Genomic DNA, 15,798 nt, shown 5'->3' with positions numbered 1-15,798 from the left:
AGGTTAATTAAAAGAGTGTACGGTGCTTAGGCATACGGATTGACCACTTTATTTCGCATTTTACCTAAATTTTGTATTTCACTCTCAACGAGATCGCCGGGCTTAAGGAATGTGGAAGGCTTGAGATAGGCTCCGGAACCGGCAGGTGTTCCTGTCAAGATAATGTCGCCGGGGCAAAGCGTCATGAATCTGGGGAAAACAACGGAACGCCACAAAAGTAACAACAAATGTATTTTTCTCAAATAATCAACAGAAATACAGAGAGATATGAATGTTCATATACTCTCCCGTATCAACTACATACAGCTCCTATTAGTTAGATCTGTTGATATAGCCACTTACTGTGTAAGGCGATGTATGAGGTAGTCTATCTTGAATATCATGTTTCGGGTACTGCCACTTTGTCGTTCCTGGCCATTGACAAAGGTCTTGATCCACAAGTTGTTTACGTCGGGCATGTGTATCTTGTGCACTAGAACTGGTCCCAACGGGCAGAAAGTGTCAAGTGATTTGCCCAACATCACTTGACCGCCTAGGAGTGCCTGCCAGTCCCGCGCCGTTATATCCTGGGCGAGCATGTAACCGAACACACAGGACATGGCTGAGATGCGCGGAACATGACGGCATTGCTTGCCAATGACGACGGCGAGCTGGCAACCGTAGTCAATGCGCTGGTGATAGGAAAAAGTTCTCCTTCAAAGTACTGTGAAATACTACAAGATTACGTGAGATCACTTACTTTGGCTATATTATGAGCCCGTATGTTGTCCAGGGCGCCGATAATCGATGTGTTGAACTTCACAAAGAAGGCCGGCTCTCTGGGCACAGACTGGTGCTGCTCATCGCAGCTGTCGAGGTAATTGCAGCCGACGCCGATGATTTTGCTCGGTGCATTGATCGGTGGCAGCAGCACCACATCTTCCCCCACCTCCTGCACATCCATATACTGTACACTATCGAGCAGGCTGTCCATGCAGTATCTTTGATGTATAAACTGTATCATGTCTGGTGCGGCGCAGGTAATGTTCGAGAGCTCAACCATTTTTGTGCCATCCTCAGACACCATACCGAGTCGCTTTTGGGCATCCATTGGGCGCGTGTACTGCATGAAGCGACAACGGGGCATCGTACTTTCGCTGTGGGTGGGTTGAGTAATTGATTGATAAGATTTGTTTGGATACTGATTCCCACCCGTAGTATTCCCTCGGCAACGCCTCCGCATGAATGCGCGAGAGGTGGTTTCGGAACAAAGATACTGCAGCTCTCATGGTATTTTTGGATTTAAATCGGAAAATGCAATTTTGACTGATGTGTGGGACCAAATTGAAATTCTATCTTCTAAAACTAGTGTATAAGAATGTAAAATAAAAACATGAACAGAAATTCAAAGTCCTTCTGGTAAATAAAAAAAATATATTGATCATGATTATCAATTTGCTATTTGCGCTTACAAATTACATAAAATACAAAAGTATATGGATCTTTCTGAATTTAAAGATCAAACAGTAGCGCGCCAAACTATAGAATATTTTGTGCACTTAGTGGTGTGTGCACACTGTTGACTGCTGTGCTAGAGAATAGCAGAAGTGGTTGCTACGGCTGTAACTAACGCTTTTGTATGTCAGTAATTACAGGAACACATTTCGTATAACACGTTTTCCGCACGCCATTTTAGCCAAGGCTATCTTTAAGATTGAGTTTTTGTCATATATAATTTTCAAAAAACCGTCAGAACTGTGACTTAAGCCATTGAGGTGCATAGGTATTTAAATATCGCCCACCTCTAGGTGGCAGTCAGCTGTTACCCGTGGTGGCCGATTGAATTTTTGCAAAATTCAATTATAAAATTCAAATTTAACAATTAGTTTATACTGCTCGCTAGCTCAACTTCCCAAAGGACACGCAACCAAGAAACATGGCAATGCTGGCTAGAACAGTGGGACGCACATTTATGCAGGTAAATACGAGAGGCAGGCTGTATAGCGTATTTCCGAGATATTGTGCTTACATAAACACTTGCGTGTTGGCTGCAGCCGCCAGAGCAGTCACGGTTCTGTGCAAAGACACGCAGATGTGCCAATTTTGAGGTTATAGGGCTTAGTCCTGGCGAGTAAATACTAATTATGATTATTTTTAATCACTAGGCAGCAGCGGCGCGTAGTCTCCACACCACGGCTGCCCTCAACCATGTAAGTTTAATGTAAAGTTGGTTAAAGATAGTTGCGACCTTTCGATGTAATACGTCACTGTTTTGAATTCTAATGCAGGATTCCAATTATGGTGGCAACAGGACCACCTGCACACTCATACCCGGCGATGGTGTAGGTCCTGAGCTAGTATATTCCCTACAAGAGGTCTTCAAGGCGGCTAATGTCCCTGTCGACTTCGAATCGTACTTCCTGTCGGAAATCAATCCTGTGCTGAGTGCCAAGCTCGAGGATGTTGTGGCGTCAATCCAAAAGAACAAAGTCTGCATCAAGGTTAGTGTTGCTAACTATTCTACCGCAGTGTAGTTTTTGGATTTGTTTATTCGATTAACTCCTCTTTGGCAGGGTATTTTGGCTACTCCCGATTATAGCAATGTCGGTGACCTGCAAACGCTCAACATGAAACTGCGCACGGATCTCGATCTCTATGCCAACGTTGTGCATGTTCGCAGCTTGCCTGGTGTAAAGACGCGCCACTCCAACATCGATACGGTCATCATTCGTGAACAGACTGAGGGTGAATATTCTGCGCTGGAGCACGAATCGGTGCCTGGAATTGTCGAGTGCCTAAAGATTATTACTGCCAAGAAATCGATGCGCATTGCCAAGTTTGCCTTTGATTATGCTACGAAGAATAACCGCAAGAAGGTGACTGCTGTGCATAAGGCCAACATCATGAAGCTGGGCGATGGCTTGTTTTTGAAGTCGTGCGAGGAAATCTCGAAACTTTATCCCCGCATACAATTCGAAAAGATGATTGTGGACAATACAACCATGCAAATGGTTTCCAACCCCAACCAGTTCGATGTCATGGTCACGCCAAATCTCTATGGCGCCATTGTAGACAATTTAGCATCAGGTTTAGTGGGCGGCGCTGGCGTCGTTGCAGGCGCTTCGTATTCAGCGGAGACGGTGGTGTTCGAGCCGGTAAATACTTGATCGCTTCAGACTGATCAATGACTGATTTTTAACTCATGTTATTTTGTTTTTTAGGGTGCACGTCATACCTTCGCTGAGGCTGTTGGCAAGAACGTGGCTAACCCAACGGCAATGCTATTGTGTGGCACAAAACTGTTGCGTCACATCAACTTGCACACCTACAGCGAAGTTATTAGTAATGCCATCAACAAGGTGCTTTTGGACGGCAAGGTGCGCACCAAGGATCTGGGCGGCCAATCAACAACGCAGGACTTTACACGCGCCATCATTTCAAATCTGCACTAAGCGTGCTAGTAAATGGACAGTCACAATAGCCAACAACCATAAATTACTGACTCAAGCTTACCTACACAAATACACACAAAAACATTAAGACGGGCCATAGGCAGTTGTGTTGTTACAAAATTGTATTGTTAAAAAGTTGATTTAGTTTCTTTCTTATTAGTTTATCATTAGTGCGCAGTATGTTCGTCTCTTATGTTTCAATGCCATCCATCGAGTATTATTTCTGCCGAATATTTTAGTTTAGTCAATGCCCATATCCAGCAGTTATAAATTCCATGTACCTACCACATTACTTTTACAGATTGGTCCTTATCATTATTATTTTCAAATTTCTGTATTATTTTACCCAAGAAAATTATTTTAAATTTTTTGTATTATGTATTTTTCTCATAAACACATTGTATTTTTGGTGCCAACTCTTAGCTTATGTTTCATTTTGTTAAGATTACCAAACCAATGTGTATCAACAAGCAAACTCAATATATTTAAACCAAATCAAAGTGTAGCGTAGACCACGTAACTCCATATAAGAACGAGAGAAAAAACCAATAAATAAATTATTTAAATCCGAAAACAATTTCATTTGTATTCGTCAAGAGATCTTTTTACATGTATTTATGTATTAACACTTATTTCTAATTAGATCAAAGAAAGAAATAAAGTAATTTGTACAAAATGTACATATAGTACATAAATATTAGAGAAGCGATGCGGAGGTTTTCACAAAGTTCTGGGCCCCCTCCCTACAACTTCTGTATATTTTAGAAGCCATCCATTATGGCCCTACAACAAATTTGTTCAATTCCGCTCTCATAAATTGCATTTTATGGGTTATTCAATGCATACAAAATTCGGTACGAAAAGTTTAAAAAAGAGAGAAAGAATCAATTGCAAAATCGGTCTATTCTACTTGACTGCTCGAAAGTTCTAATACCAAGACCAAAAATCTTGATTTGAGACTATTTATCAAACTATTGATTATAGACTGTTTTAATCCCGGCTTTATTTAGTAAACAATTCTGCAATAAAATTGATTTAGATTTGGTTTTCGCGAGAAACTTTCGTTAAGGGTTATTTATTATACATACTTGGAATATAAAATATAAATGATGCTTCTCATTTAAGTATAATTATACCCTGTACCCGTAGGGTAAAAAGGGTATATTAGGTTTGTGCAAAGTATGTAACATGCAGAAGGAAGCATCTATATATTCTGAATCAGCATGACGAGAGAAATCGATCTAGACATGTCCGTCCGCCTGTCCGTCTGTCTGTCCGTCCGTCTGTCCGTCCGTCTGTCCGTCTGGATGAACGCAAGGATCTCAGAAACTATAAAAGCTAGAATAACCAAAGTTGGCATCCAGATTCCCCTAGGTCAGAGAAAGGACGAGTTTTTTTTTTATTATTATCTTTTTGAAATGGGATTATTGATATTGACATTAAGATTTGATTAGTCTGCATTGCGCTCGAATTACGAATTACACACACATGTGGAAATCGTACTTGAAAGTACAATTCGAGAAATATAATACTTCGGAGCACCATTTTTCTATTAGTGTACGGGTAGCCTTGCATGGTTATATCGATTCGTCTCGCCATGGTGATCTTTTATGTATCGATGAGCGCCGTCCCCAGGTAATTTCGATTAGTGATTAATGATTACTAATTATACGTGGTCTCATTACTTGATAGAAATTCAGAAGCAGTATCGAACAAGCTACGGAAGCCACCTTCAGTGGACCATCTACTGATCGCATGGACTGCATCATAAGGACTTTTCATATATTTTTGCAGTGTAAACAGGGCGATCTTGATATTATCTTACTAAATTGTGTTCCATTCTTGGCCCAAAGATCACTTCACAGTGTCATTTTTTATAAAACTTTTTATTTACATATACATACTACTTATATTAGCCAAAACAATGCAAAAAGACCAAAAGAGAAAATAGCCAAATATATATCCAAAACTGAAAATTAGACAATGAGTTGTTAACCACCCTTCGGTTTGGCCAATTCGATGAGGCGAGGTGAGGCCTTGGCCTTGAGTGCAGCTGGGGAGATGGCGAAAGGATTTTCGCGAATGTGCGTGTTTTCGAACTCCTTTGGTTCGGCCAGTTCCTTGATACGTGACGTTGCCTTGTACTTGAGTGCATTTGGGGATATCGTGAACGGGTCATCAGCTGTCTCAGCGGCACCAGCGTTACGATCGAACACCTTTAATGGTTGCGCCATCTCTTTAACACGTGGAGAGGCTGTGAATAGAATGAACAAAAATGTATAAATCAAAACCTACTTTTGAAAAATTAGCGTTTACCTTTGTATTTGAGGGCATTGCGCGAGACTTTCTCAGGCTCCTCATTAATGTGAAAATTTTCACGTATTAGGGGCTTGGCGATAGCTAGGATGCGAGCAGTTGGTTTGTAGGTTTTCAATGCTTTCGTGAATTCCCATGGTTGTTTGATATCCTCGATACGTTTCTTCGGACGCGCCAGCTTTTTGAGACGCTTCTTATCCATTTCGCCAACATTGCGCTCCTATAGGGCGTTGTAGGGTGTTATTCGTTGTTATTCGGGGCAACCTGGATGGCTGCTTGGCTATTTGCTTAACTTACCGGCTTCGCGGGCTTCGGAATTTGTTTGGGCTTGGCCAGCGTTTCAATGTATTTGGCGTGACGCGCTTTTTGTTTTTTGCTCTGTTTTTTGGGTTTGGGACTGAAAATGTGGAGGTAAAAAACGCATGATGGATGTATAGTACATAGATGCCACTCTCCGCTTAGACTTACGGTTTTTTCATGGGCTGTGTGTTGCTTAAGCGACTGTATAGCGAGAGATAACTGTTGCGTAGCCAGCGATTCAATATCACCTCAGTAATCTTGTCGCCTTTGACCAGAGCATCAGCTCTTCGAACCTGTAGGCGTCTGTAGAAGTGACATACATAAATGCTAGATGAGGCTTCAGAATTTGAAAAAGGGAGGAACGTACCGGATCAGCGGTAGCGCCAGTTGTTCGGTGCGTGTGTGTATTGGGGGATCGGCTGGCACCATTTCAATTGACTTCTCAAATCGACATGGGCATCTGGGAACAAAGCGGCACCAACGACGCACCGGTAATGCCAGCTCCATAAGGCGTTTGCGTTTCTCAATCATTCTGCTGTGGCGTCGGTATAGCATATTGAGTTCCTTTGAGACATCCTTGAGAAAGCACTCGGCATCGTACGGTATGCGATCGTGAACATGACAACAATCGAACCGATTGGTATCATCGATTTTGAGACTTGTGGGGGCCTCGGGACTGAGGTCGCACTTAAAGCGCTTGACTGTCATTAGGTTTTTTTTTTTTTTTTGAAGTATTGCTGCAAGTTTTTTGCTGCTTTTTAAAATTTTTAATTTTTTACGTAGTTTTTGTGTTTACCATCTGAAGGCGGGGATGTTTAAGAGAGAATAATATTTAAAATTTTGATAGTTTACCGAAAGCTATCTGAGACTTGTAAAAACAACAAATTCCCAAAGCCAACACAATCTTTATATGCAACATCTTCCCACATACTTACATTTTAAAGCAAATTCAATTGCCGTCTTTTTTTAGGATTCGAAACAGTTTAATGCACCCAGATTTTATATATATTTATATATATATATGTATATATATATAGTGTATATAGTATTTAGTGTATAATTATGGCTGCTGGAAATAATGAGAATAATGGGAATGGGAATTCAATTGTCGTTTTTTTTTAGGATTCGAAACAGTTTAATGGATCCAGATTTTATATACATATATATGTAGTGTATATAGTGTATAATTATGACTAAGTGGAATTATGGCTCCTGGAAATAATGGGAATAATGGGGGCAGCAATTCTAGTCCGCACGGAAATTCGAGTCTTTTCTAGTCTTCTAGAAGTACTTATGTTTAATTTGCCTGGATTTGGCCTCTTAATGTCCACCTAGCAGAGCAGGGACGAATTGATATCCGATCATACATTAACAAATTTGTAGTAAAAATGTTGGTCGCTGGAGCTTACAAAGTCAAACATCGCCTTTGGAGTGTGCATAGAGCATGTCCCAGAGGCACAATAGTAGTTGGTGCAATCAGATACGTCCTATAGATATTCAGACAGGCTGGTGAAAGGACAAAATCCCATAAGTTATTAACTTTGCTGTAAGTGTTGGAATCCCTTGTTAACGTCTTTACACCCAACGACATGTAGAACTCAACAGGGATCGTCTGATCGCTTCCGGTCAGATCTCAAATGCTGTGAAAACAATGAAACCTTGAAGAAATAATTTATTGACTGCACTGGTTTTATGATTTATTTAATTTTTATTGACAGTATTATTAAAAATACTGAGAGTATGCTCCAAGTTCACATCATTACAAGTTAATAGTTGTGTCTTTTAGTTGGTATTTTTTTCCATTACTCCTGATATATATTTTTTCACATGTACACAAATATTTCATCTTCGCCTCTTTGTATATTATTTTATACTTTTTTACAATGGTTTTTGCCATGTTTTTGTTAAACATTTTTAAAGCAAAATAAACGTTCTTGTTGTTGTTCTTGTTGGTGTTCCAATTGCAATTCAATTGAATTTCAGCACGTTGATGTTGTTGTTGTTGTTGTTGGTTGGCTTAAATGTTTTTGTTTAGTTTTTCACGAACATAACTAAGTACAAATAAGACTCGTACGCACGTCACCCCACAGTGGTGACCATAATAATAATGTATAATAATAATTAATATGCGTATACGCACGTACATAGAACATATGCATACATAAATATATAAATATACTACACATTTGAATTTAGCATTTACTAAGACGACAAAATTTTGCTAATTTGTTGTTGTTGTTGTTTCTGTTGTTTTATTATTACTTAACGAGATTTTTGTATTCTTTTGGTTGGTTTGGTTTCTCGTAATTTTATTCTTGCCATAGAAAACCCACTTAGCATGTATGTATGTATATGTGTATGTGTATGTGTGGGTGTTTATGTGTTTGTGGAATTTTGTTAGTGCGCTTAGCTGATTTTTATTTTTATTTTTTGTTTTTGGTTTTTTATTTACACGAAAACTACACCAAATCATAATTCCTTATTGAGTTAAATTTTGATTCTGTTTAGACTTTTTGCCGCTGACAAATTTTTACATATAGTACGATATCAGCCAAATATATCATATGAATTATTTTGTAGTATCCTTTTTACACTTAATATAAATTTAAGTTTAGCTTTCTTCCGTTTTTTTCGTATCGTATACAATCTTTTCTTATTCCCGAAACTACTCGTCTGCTGGCTTGCCTGAAATGTTTTGAATTATTTCGCCTTGCCTTACTCGTAATGTATTCGTAAATATGTGTTACCAAAAGGTTTTTATGTACATATACATTGGGGTTTTGTTTCTATACATAAAACAACTTTTACATGTCGAATTTCGAAATACTGGTAATGTCTGCCTACGCCGTATGAAATAGTTCCCTTTTGCTAGACATGAACGAGAATGTCTACAAGTATTCTCTTTTTCAGTAAGCTTTATTTATTTATTTATTTTTTTTTGGTTCTAGTGATTTTGTGGATTCCGAGGGATATGCGTCGAAAATTTGTCTACACATACTTTCTGTAGATTGTTTCTCTCTTTTGATTTTTAACTTGACTTTCCAGTTAATTAAATATTTTTTGTTGGTCCCTGAAGCTTGAGTTTTAGAAATATATGTGTGTTCGAGTAGTGCTTGCTGATTTGATTTGATTCGATTGTTGTTGTATTCGCCTGGTCTGGAATTTGCAATAACCACAAGTGGTTTCCTCAAAATTGTGTTAAGTGGGCGAGCCAAAAACGCCAAATCTGGTCAAAAGTCTTATTTTCTAACTAAATTAAAACTGGTTAGAGAACATAGGTAGTAAGTAGTACATAAGAACAGAAAATATCGTAATTTTCAAAATTCGTGTATTGTAGTGCCAATGTTGCTTTTATTTGTTGTTGTTGTTATTGTTGTTGCTGTTGTTGTTTTCCTTCTTCGGTTGCCAATTTCATGCTCTCCGCTCGATTTGCCTTCAAATGTGAAAATGGAGCAAATAATGGCCGCGTTAGAGTTTTATTCATACTCTTGCAAAAGGGCATTTTAACCTTAGTATTTGGGATTTACAATTTTGATCATTCTGATCATTCCTTTGGAGAGATTTGGAAAACTAAGTGCAATCCAATTAATAATTTTCATTATAATCGACCGAATCCCCTGACTCTAGTTTTCCGTTCCGCTTTTCCACGCATTAATAAGTTTTGTCTTTCGGTAAGTAGAATCAGACATTAAATATTATTACGAGTGAAGTATTTGTATTCGTAACTCTTCTAGCTAGTGTCTTTAACTGCAATAAAGGCAGCAAAGAGTAGATTCGAACTTTCGGACAATTTTCCGGATAAGAAAACAAATAGCAATTGTTTTATGTTATGTAAATCGGTCAACTATGTAATGCAGATATTGGAGAGATATCAATCCGCAATGCTTGCAAGGGCATAAATATTCGGCATGCCGAAGTTGGGGTTACCTTTTATTTGTATTTGTAGTCGGCTCCATCACGGTCAATATTTACTTTGGGCTATTGTTTATTTTTAAGTTATAATTTGTTTTAATTGATTACTATTGCATAATATGGTAATAATTGTAGCATTTTAAAGTGCGTCTTTATATTTTTTTTGTTTTGCTTTATTTTTTTTATACATTTGTTTTGGTTGTTTGTTTGTTGGAAATGGGAGGGGGGAGGGGTGTGTGTTGGAAAATAAAAAATAAATGAATCATAAGTGGCATTTTGTAACTAAAATAGTTTGTTTTATTAATAAACGTTTGCTGCGTAAATATATTGTATATATATGTATATATATAAATCGATTTTTTGCTTTTAAAACACAATAAGAAGTAAATAATAATAATAGAAATAACGAAAATGAAAATTTTTGTTTATAATAATTTCATGTTTAACATAATTATGGTGTGTATAGTATACATAAAAAACAATTATGCACGATCCGTATAGTTCTAAACAAATTATAATATTAATTAAATGTTTAAATGTCACTTAAAATGTTTTGTAAAAATACTAAGCCGAATTAAATGATTTTGTTTTGTTTAAATAAATTCCTAAAATTATATTATGCCTTCATAAAAAGTACATCATATCTTCTTCATCTTCTTTTTCATTTGTTTTTAACATTGGTTGGCTAAACAATGTGTATATTTAATAATATTTAACATAACAAAACGATTTACAGAAGCAAAAGCTATAGAAATTGTTGCTTGTTGCATGCTTTGTTGTTGTATTTATTAAAAAGTTTTTTGTTTCTTTGCTGTTTTGTTTTTGTTTGTTGATGTGTTTTTAATGCTAAATACGATTTCATTATTAAACTTATGGGCTATTGCTAATTATAATGCGTTTTTTATATGCTTATTGGCTGTGAAAACAAATTTCATTTCTGTCTTTTCTGACTACACAAAAAAAGTCGATTTCTTTATAATTTGTATGTAATGCCATAAGTAAGTTAAATGCAAAATATATTTTGCTCAGTTTGCTGTATGTAGTTGTTGTTGTTTTTGTAGTTTTTTACCGAAATCTAAATATTGTACTTACATCAGTTTGTTGTTGTTGTTGTTGACTTTCAACTTTCTTTCAGAACTGAAAATTGTTGTTGGTTAAAAACGAGAAACACTATTTTACGTTTAGTTGCTGAACAAAAGCTAGTTAAATGTTGAATGCAAGTTGCAACATTTGTTAAGTTACAAAGTTTTCTTAGTTATACATATTAGTCGTATATTATGTTTGCCTTTTCTGTTGCCAATTGCTTAATTCTATTGCTGTTGATTAATATGTTAAGTATTTCGTTTGTTTTTTTTTTTTTACTAGGGCTATTGTTGTTTTGTTTTGTAACTGTGAGTGTGATGAGTTGTTGATAATTGAAATAAAAATTGTTTATTCGATTCTTTGCTTTCTTCTTATCAATTGTATCGGTACATGTTGCGCATGCGCAACACTCCCTTCGAATTAGCGCTGCTTCTTTTTTCTCTTACTCCCACTCCATCTCCCCCCCTCTCTCTCTCTCTCTCTGTCACTCTATTTCTGGTATTAAATCGGCTTGTCTATTGTAATGCTTGTTGGCTATGAAAACTCTAATTATGTGGCTATTGTATTAGTTATGGCTATGGTTAAAAAACTGTTTTAAAATCTGTTGTGTGTTTGTCTGTCTGTCTTGTATTTCTAGTGTTGGTTGGTTTGTTGGTTTTAAAGTTAATTGTTGTGGCTATTTCTATAACTGTGTCTATTTAAGTTTTGTAGTAAGAGTAGTGTTGTATTCATTTAATTACTATTGTTTAATTGAATTGTTTGTTTGTTTGTTTGTTTGTTTGTTTGTTGCTTGCTGCTGTTTTATAACTGCTTGTAGAAAAAAGAAAATTACAATCGACTGTAGGCTTCGCATTTGTTTCTCATCGCTTGTTCTTTAAACTTTTGTTTAAATACACAACAAGGGTCTATGTTGTGTTTGTAAAGATCTTTTCAATTTTTAGTTCAATTATTTTGGGCTATTGTTGTTGTTCTTGCTGTTGTTGCTGTTGTCTTGGCTGGGCTATTGTTGGTTCTTATTGGTTTGCTTGTGGTTTTGATTACATAGTAGTAGTACGGCTTGCTTTCAGATTCGTGCTTATCGCTCAAGTGGAACTGAACAGAACAGAAATATTTAACAGGAGAATTTTGTATTCATAATTTAGTATAAGGTTGTGTTTTTGTTTTTTTTTTTGCTGTTATAACTTAACATAGACTTGAATTGTTTCTCGTTTTTATTATAATTATAGACTGATTTCGCATTTCATTTTAAACGACATTCATTTAACATCAAATTCAATATACTTGTAGTTTGTATTTGTTTGCAAAATTATATTAACTTTCTTTTGTTTGTTTGTTTGTTTTGCTGGGTGCGCATAATTAAGAAGAACCTAGTCATATTTTATATGTCTACTAAAGTTATGTGCACTTACAATGATTTTTGATTTTCATGTGTTTGCTTTAAAGTTGTCCATATTGTAAAAAATAAGTGATTTTTTGCTTTGTAAATAATGTAATGCTTACACGTTGTATACATATGTACTTCTTGACATAGCAAAGAAAGCTGTTAAATTATATATGAGTTACAATTAAAATATATGTATTTTGTTATTTTTGTTGTTGGTTTTTTGTTTGTTTGTTTGTTTGTTGGTTGTTTGAAACAATTGCACTATGATTCAAATGTGTTGCCCATTCGTAATAGAAAAATATTAAGAGAATACCATATAATGTTGTCTAATATGTACAAACCACAAATCAAGGCTAACAACTGCCTGCCTGCTATGCGCGCTAGCAATTATGTTATTAATAATAATAATGATAATAATAATAAAGTATACATACATATATATTTGTATAAGTAAATTTTGATTTGCCTATTTGCATAATATATATATGCACTATTTTACATAAATAATAGAGAAAATAAACCTTTAATATATATACTCATATATGCACTTAAATTCAGCAAATTTTGATTGGTATTCAACAAATCATATACATATACTCGTACTCGTTTGTTTTATACACAAATGTGAGCAATTCATTTATTAAGCACGCTAAAAAGGTGTGTATGTGTGTGTGTGTGTTTCTTTAAACAAATAATTAATGTTTATTTTCTGTTTTTTTTTTTTTCAAATATTAACTAGTATTTTGTAGTAAACAAAGAATAAGTAATGTATGGGTAATCAATCTTTTTTCTCTCCGAAAAATAAAACACGTACCTGAGCGTTTTCGCATGCTCCCAAAGGGCAGCCCGCACAACAGCTGCCCCCATCCCTGTCTCTATCCCTGTCCCTGTCCCTGGCCCTGCCCCTGACCCGGCCCCTATACCTGCCTATCCTACTACACTACTATCTACCCATCCACTGTCACATTTTGTTGAGCATGCAAAAATTCTATACAATTTAACTTTCTCAAGCTGTTACTCTCATTACACTCAATTGTTTATGTGTTTGTCTTAATCACCTCCTAACCACAAGGTTGCCATTTTGTACATTAACGACCCTTGCTTTTGGCTTGGTTTTGCTGGTTTGTTGTTGTTGGTTTATTGTGTATTGTATTGGTTTTTCGATTGGTCTCTGTTAGCATCCTGTGCATTGAGGCTACTACACATTAGTGGTTGTAGCTCTCAAAACCGCGGACACATAACAGCGTGCTTCAGGTCGACACACATTGGGCAACTTGTTCCATAAACCCGGCCTTGGTAATAATCCAAATAATTTTCCCAAGGCTACATAAATTTCATTTAGAATTTCAAACGGAACTATAATTTTTAGAAAGCTACAGATAAATGGAATTCTGTGAGATAGTTTAATGGAATCTAGTTGCCTGCGCGAACGTACCCTTTAAATGTATTGTCCAGGCTGACATGTCTGTGGGTTTTTTTTGTTTGTTTTAATTTTGTTTAACATCTCAAAAGTTGTTGTTGTTGTTGTTTGCCTTGTAATTTAGCTAATTTATGTTTTTATTTTACCTTTTTTGGAATTATGCCGTTTTTAATAAGTTTTAAATGTTTCATATTTGTTATAACATTAGTTCCCTTAATTTATGTATAAACTGTATAATTGCACTTTAATTTTTTCATATTATTTTTAGTTTGATTTCAGTTTTCCCCTATACATACATAGATCATCTGCATATGCATGCATGTGTTTGACGTTTTAATTTATAAACAAAATAAATTGTATGCGTATGCATATTATTTGTTGTGTCTTCCTTGTTGTATAATTTTGTTTCATAATTATTTTTTAATTAATTTATTTTTTTAATATGCAAAGCTGTCTGTTTTTGTCCATTTTTTAATTTTGTTTTATAAACTGGGTTTTCGGTATGTATTTTTTTGCCCTTTGAGTAAAAATTATTCCAAAATATATATACAACTATATATGCTCTGAACTATTTTTTTCTTCTGTTTAGTGATGTGCCGTAGCTCTTGCGTAACCGTAACTATGTATGTATGTATTGACCGCTTATAATAATAAGTGATTTTCATAATCAGGCTTTACAGTACATATATGTATGTATGTGTTATATATGTATTATGCCTTGTCCAATATATAGACGTTCAGTTTTGTGTTATCGAGGGCACATTTAACAGAGCGCTTTCATCAATGGCCAGATGTAATATATAAGTATTCTGTTCACTTTTGTTATCGATAAATGCTAAGCGACTCTGCAGAACTGTTTCACACTAATGATGTTGTTGTTGTGGAATAATTCTAAGTGATCAATCAGTACTGTGAAGAATGCACCCAATTTCCGCTGCAGTTAACAATTTGTTCTTTCTTTCTTCCCTATGCAATAGGTATCGTTCTGCGTTATTAAGTTGTTCTTATCCGATCGACCTACAAGTTTGTTATAGCTTTTTATATATGACTCAGTATTATAATTGTTGAATTTTCATTCATTCTTCTTCTTTAACATATGTATGAAATATGTATGTAGGTATGCCTAACCAACATCGTTCAGAAAATGTTCATCAAAATTTTGGATTATTAATCACAGATAGTGTGTCTAATATATATATACTTGTATATATATTTATATATTATAAATATTTATATGTATACTTCAAATATAATAAAATTAGCAATAATAAATACTATGTTTTTTGTCTGTTTTGTAATGTTATAAACATTTGTTGTTTGTTTTTTTTTTTAGATTCCCATACTGTGGCTTTATGAAATTTCCAAATGTGTGTGTGTTCTTTTAAATTTTAGATTGGTTTTAATTGCTAAAGAATGCTTGTTTTTCTTTTCCAATATACCAAATATTTATAAAATTTCGTATGTATGCCTTAAGGAAATTGTTTAATTTTAGTTCTTTAGTTTTTTTTTAGTTTTGCCTAAACCACAACATTTACTTGCATTATGCACTATGCACATTGAATGTAATTTGGAGTGTAGCCAATAAATATGCTTATAATTTGTTGCCTTGTTTAAATTATAATTTAAATCTTCTTTAATTTCTAAATGCTCTTAAATGATTTTTGTATATAGTTCTTGATTTGTTATTTAATTATAATTCACTAAACATCTTGACATATTACCGACTTGACCCAACATTTTTCTTTCATTTTCATTTGATTTTCTTCTTGGTTTCATTTGCGTGTGTGTGTGTTTTAAAATATATTGTATATATAATTTTTATTTTCTTTTGACACTTACTAACTAGCACACAAAATATGTTTTAGGTACGTTTAATATATATGTGTATATATATTTTTTTCTGGTTTTATTTACGCATACATTTATGTTCCATAGACAGATCCATAGATAAT

The 15,798-nt window shown here is 35.1% G+C and overlaps 3 protein-coding genes across 4 annotated transcripts; 1 reads left to right on the top strand and 2 right to left on the bottom strand.

Annotated features, from left to right (window-relative positions):
* Positions 1-7: 7 nt before the first annotated feature.
* On the bottom strand, positions 8-1,406 carry LOC115620562 (fumarylacetoacetate hydrolase domain-containing protein 2A). The gene is made up of 4 exons (XM_030513850.1): positions 1,192-1,406; positions 740-1,136; positions 343-671; positions 8-189 (listed from the first exon to the last, which is right to left on the bottom strand). The coding sequence occupies exons 1-4, from the start codon at positions 1,266-1,268 to the stop codon at positions 27-29; spliced, it is 966 nt and encodes a 321-aa protein (XP_030369710.1). The 5' UTR covers positions 1,269-1,406; the 3' UTR covers positions 8-26.
* Positions 1,407-1,737: 331 nt separating this feature from the next.
* LOC115620674 (isocitrate dehydrogenase [NAD] subunit beta, mitochondrial) lies at positions 1,738-3,847 on the top strand. Of its 2 annotated transcripts, XM_030514038.1 has the most exons (6): positions 1,738-1,754; positions 1,883-1,957; positions 2,145-2,189; positions 2,268-2,480; positions 2,553-3,134; positions 3,201-3,847. In XM_030514038.1, exons 2-6 carry the CDS (start codon positions 1,916-1,918, stop codon positions 3,429-3,431), a joined length of 1,113 nt encoding a protein of 370 aa, XP_030369898.1. In that variant the 5' UTR covers positions 1,738-1,754; positions 1,883-1,915; the 3' UTR covers positions 3,432-3,847. The 2 variants fall into 2 exon arrangements, with proteins under 2 accessions (XP_030369898.1, XP_030369897.1); XM_030514037.1 differs by lacking the exon at positions 1,738-1,754 and having other exon boundaries at positions 1,798-1,957.
* Positions 3,848-5,298: 1,451 nt separating this feature from the next.
* On the bottom strand, positions 5,299-6,846 carry LOC115621462. Its single transcript, XM_030515119.1, has 5 exons — positions 6,415-6,846; positions 6,216-6,350; positions 6,045-6,144; positions 5,748-5,967; positions 5,299-5,685 (listed from the first exon to the last, which is right to left on the bottom strand). Exons 1-5 carry the CDS (start codon positions 6,753-6,755, stop codon positions 5,423-5,425), a joined length of 1,059 nt encoding a protein of 352 aa, XP_030370979.1. The 5' UTR covers positions 6,756-6,846; the 3' UTR covers positions 5,299-5,422.
* Positions 6,847-15,798: the final 8,952 nt, after the last annotated feature.

The sequence above is a fragment of the Scaptodrosophila lebanonensis genome, unplaced genomic scaffold (assembly GCF_003285725.1).
Source record: "Scaptodrosophila lebanonensis strain 11010-0011.00,11010-0021.00 unplaced genomic scaffold, SlebRS2 tig00000024-arrow-pilon, whole genome shotgun sequence".
Taxonomy (NCBI): Eukaryota; Metazoa; Arthropoda; class Insecta; order Diptera; family Drosophilidae; genus Scaptodrosophila; species Scaptodrosophila lebanonensis.
This window is presented reverse-complemented; position numbering and strand designations above follow the sequence as displayed.